Below are 3,975 nucleotides of genomic sequence, written 5' to 3'. Positions count from 1 at the left end.
ACATATTCATTTATATGTATGGTTATATATGTATATATATATGTATGTGCATGTGTGTGTGTGTGTGTGTGTGTGTATGTATGTATAAGTATATGTATATGTATATATATATGTGTGCGTGTATATGTGTATGTACTAAATGTGTGTATGTGTATGCATATGTATATTTAGTATATTTATGTGTGTGTGTATGTATATGTATATATATACATAAACATATATATATAATATATATACACATATGTGTATATATATATGCATATATACACAAATGTGTATATATGTATGTATATATGTGTGTGTGTGTGTGTGTGTGTGTGTGTGTGTGTGTGTGTGTGTGTGTGTGTGTGTGTGTGTGTGTGTGCGTGTTTTATGGGGAAGATATAGACATTAGGTTTGAAGGATGACAGATCGCCAGCTCCTGCGAGAGAGTGGCGCCGCCCACGCAAAGGCCTTCCCTCCCTGCGCCCCCATGCCCCAGCGCCGCCCCCATGCCCCAGCGCCGCCCCCATGCCCCAGCGCCGCCCCCATGCCCCAGCGCCGCCCCCATGCCCCAGCGCCGCCCCCATGCCTCAGCGCCGCCCCCATGCCCCAGCGCCGCCCCCATGCCCCAGCGCCGCCCCCATGCCCCAGCGCCGCCCCAATGCCCCAGCGCCGCCCCCATGCCCCAGCGCCGCCCACATGCCCCAGCGCCGCCCCCATGCCTCAGCGCCGCCCCCATGCCCCAGCGCCGCCCCCATGCCCCAGCGCCGCCCCCATGGCTCAGCGCCGCCCCCATGCCCCAGCGCCGCCCCCATGCCCCAGCGCCGCCCCCATGCCCCAGCGCCGCCCCCATGCCCCAGCGCCGCCCCCATACTCCAGCGCCGCCCCCATGCCTCAGCGCCGCCCCCATACTCCAGCGCCGCTCCCATGCCCCAGCGCCGCCCATGCCGCCCAAGTGCCGGCCATTTCTCACCCGCCCCCGCCCGTTCCCTTGACATCTAGTTTTATAGATATGTATGAGAGGAGTTTTTCCTTTTATTGTCGAACGTCATTTTTTGATTTTTTTGTGTATGTGTGATTTGAAAAAAATACGTTTTCATTCTTTTGTGGAGTTTGTTATCAAAGTTTATTTTTATTTAAGAGGTTGATGTGTGAGGAAAAATAGACTGAGGAGGAGAAAAGGTGGAGGAATCGGGGATAAAGATGTGGAATAAGACACGTAGAAGAAAAAGGAAAAGGGAGAAAAGAAAACGAAAAAAGAGAAATAAAGAAAACATACAAAGAAAAGCAAAAAAACTAACCTTGCAAAATAATGATAAAAGGAAAGAAGAAATAGATGGAGAGAAGAAAATTGAAATAAGAAGAAGCAATAGAACTCATTTCCCCACTTTTATTTTGTCCAGGATATTGATGGATTGCATAAGGTGACACGAGGACCGGTAGATGGACGAGGGAGAGACGAGGGGACGCGATAAAAGGGAAGGGAGAGCGAATAGGCGATGGGGTGAGGAGGGCCGAGGAGATCGGAGGAAGATATGAAAATGGCGTGAATGACAAAGATACGTTGATGATGATAACAATACTAATGCTGATGAAAATGATGATAATGATGATATAACAGTGATAGTATTTATGACGATGACAATAGTATAATGATAATTGATCATAAGGATAATGATGATGATAATGATCCTGATAATTATATCAATTAATGTGTGTCCTTTGCGTTCGGTGCAGATCAGCATTTTAACTTCCAAAATCATATTTTATTTCACATCTAAAGTTGGATTTGTCATGGCACTGGTTGAGGCTGTCGATCGTGGGAGTCTCTATTTGGCCATGTTTACTGAAGCGTGAGAAATGCCATTTGTTTGGGTTATGTGGACGATGTGTTCGTGGCTCTCCGATGGCTTCGCGCGACAATGAGCCTCGGCTGTTTTAAGTATGAATATCTGTATGTATGTGCCTACGTGCAAATATATATATATATATATATATATATATATATATATATATATATATATATATACATATATACATATATACATATATATATATATATATATATACATATATACATATATACATATATACATATATACATATATACATATATACATATATACATATATACATATATATATATATATATATATATATATATATGTATGTATATTTGTATTTATATTTATATGTATGCACACATACGTCTATACATCCGTATATGCATTCTTATGAACATTCTTGCGTACATGAATGCATTTATGTATACAGTGTATGTTTAAGCTGTACATCACTTCATGTCTTTTCTTCCGGTCTTTGGTGAAAATATCAAAATAGTCTTTTTCTCAAGATGCAGTGTTGCCAATCCACGTCAAATAATTCCTCTCACTACTGTTACTGGTTAGATGTGCACAAATGTTCTTATATCCCATCCCTCTCTCTCTCTCTCTCTCTCTCTCTCTCTCTCTCTTCTCTCTCTCTCTCTCTCTCTCTCTCTCTCTCTCTCTCTCTCTCTCTCTCTCTCTCTCTCTCTCTTTCTTTCTTTCTTTCTCTCTTTCTCTCTCCCTCTCTTTCTCTCTGTCTCTCTCTTTCTCTCTCTTTCTCTCTCTTTCTTTCTCTTTCTTTCTCTCTCTTTCTCTCTCTTTCTCTCTCTTTCTCTCTCTCTCTCTCTCTCTCTCTCTCTCTCTCTCTCTCTCTCTCTCTCTCTCTCTCTCTCTCTCTCTCTCTCTCTCTCTCTCCCTCTCCCTCTCCCTCTCTCCCTCTTTCTTCCCCTCCCCTCTCTTTCCATCTCTCCCTCCTTCTCACTCTCCACCTTCTCTATTTATCTTTTTTTCTCTTTCTCTTCTCTCATTCTGGTGCTCTCTCGTTTTCTCTTTTTCTCCACCCCCCTTCCTCTTACTGATTTGTTTTTTCCTCTCTGGGATATGTCAAATACACTGACCCCGTTTATTACGCCGAAGTAAAGAAATTGAAAAAGCGATACAAAATAGAGCTATTTTACCGTCCATTGTTCATATCTGCCTCCTCTCAGCCTAGCCCTCCCCTCCCTCTCCCTCCTCTCCTCCCTCTCTCACACTTCCCTCTCTTTCCCTTCGCTCTCGTCTCCCTCTCCTCCCACCTCTCCCTCTCCTCCCACCCCTCCCTCTCCTCCCTCTCCATTTCTTCATAGCCCAGCCTCACCACCCGCCCCCTTCACTTTCCTTCCCACCTCCCTTCCCTCCCATTCCTCGCCGCCAACCTCACCACCGTTCTCCCCCCCCCTCCCCCCTATCCTCCATCCCCCAACCTCAGCACAGAAAAATATGCTTTTTCCATAAGCTTTGCTCTGACTCCCCTGAATCAACCACTCCCTGACCCCAAGCCAAGCTGCAAGTCCTGAGCCCTTACCTCCTGCCAAATATATTATTTGTATTTTTTTTATTGGCCTTGGTTCCTGCCCCTTGTCCCAAAGCTCAGCCCTTAACCTTATCTCTAGCCCTTATCCTTAGTCTTTATCCCTTATCCCTAGTCTGTATCTCTTGCCTTGTTCCACCTAGGCGGCGACCCTAGAGTCTCTCCCTTCCCCCTCCCTCCCTCCCTCCCTCCCTCCCTCCCTCCCTCCCCCTCCCTCCCTCCCTCCCTCCCTCCCTCCGTTACTCCCTCCCAGAGTCCATCCTGAACCCCCTTCTTCTCTCCCTCCCTCTCATTCTCTTTCTCTCAATCTCTCTCCTTCCCTCCATCCCTCCCTCTCTCCCAGAGTCCACCCCGAATCCTCTCCCTCCCTCCCTCCCTCCCTCCTCCCTGAACCCCGGCTGCCCCCCCCCCCTCACCCCGCCCCGTGGGGAGGCAGTGCCCGAATAAGCGAGGCAGCCTGTGTGTTTGACTTGCTCTCCTCCATACGATATTAACTCGTGTCAAGCTCGCCACTCGAAACAAACCACTGCAAGGGGCGGCAGGGGAGGCCGCACCCTGCCTCAACCTCTGCCCTCTTCCGCCGCCGCCGCTGCCTCC

At 47.2% G+C, this 3,975-nt stretch overlaps 1 protein-coding gene across 1 annotated transcript; it reads left to right on the top strand.

Annotated features, from left to right (window-relative positions):
• The first annotated feature begins 403 nt into the window (after positions 1–403).
• Positions 404–3,534, top strand: LOC125041291 (anther-specific proline-rich protein APG-like). The gene is made up of 3 exons (XM_047636128.1): positions 404–937; positions 1,720–1,835; positions 3,522–3,534. Exons 1-3 carry the CDS (start codon positions 404–406, stop codon positions 3,532–3,534), a joined length of 663 nt encoding a protein of 220 aa, XP_047492084.1.
• Positions 3,535–3,975: the final 441 nt, after the last annotated feature.

Source organism: Penaeus chinensis, chromosome 30, assembly GCF_019202785.1.
Source record: "Penaeus chinensis breed Huanghai No. 1 chromosome 30, ASM1920278v2, whole genome shotgun sequence".
Taxonomy (NCBI): Eukaryota; Metazoa; Arthropoda; class Malacostraca; order Decapoda; family Penaeidae; genus Penaeus; species Penaeus chinensis.
The sequence above is the reverse complement of the archived record's forward strand: the minus strand, read 5'-3'. Positions and strand labels throughout refer to the sequence as shown.

Bases quoted from the DNA above. Each gene is read 5' to 3' on its own strand.
- LOC125041291 (XM_047636128.1), top strand. From the start codon at position 404: ATGACAGATCGCCAGCTCCTGCGAGAGAGTGGCGCCGCCCACGCAAAG. The intron at 938-1,719 runs GTGCCGGCCATT...CGTTCGGTGCAG, and splicing joins GCGCCGCCCATGCCGCCCAA to ATCAGCATTTTAACTTCCAA.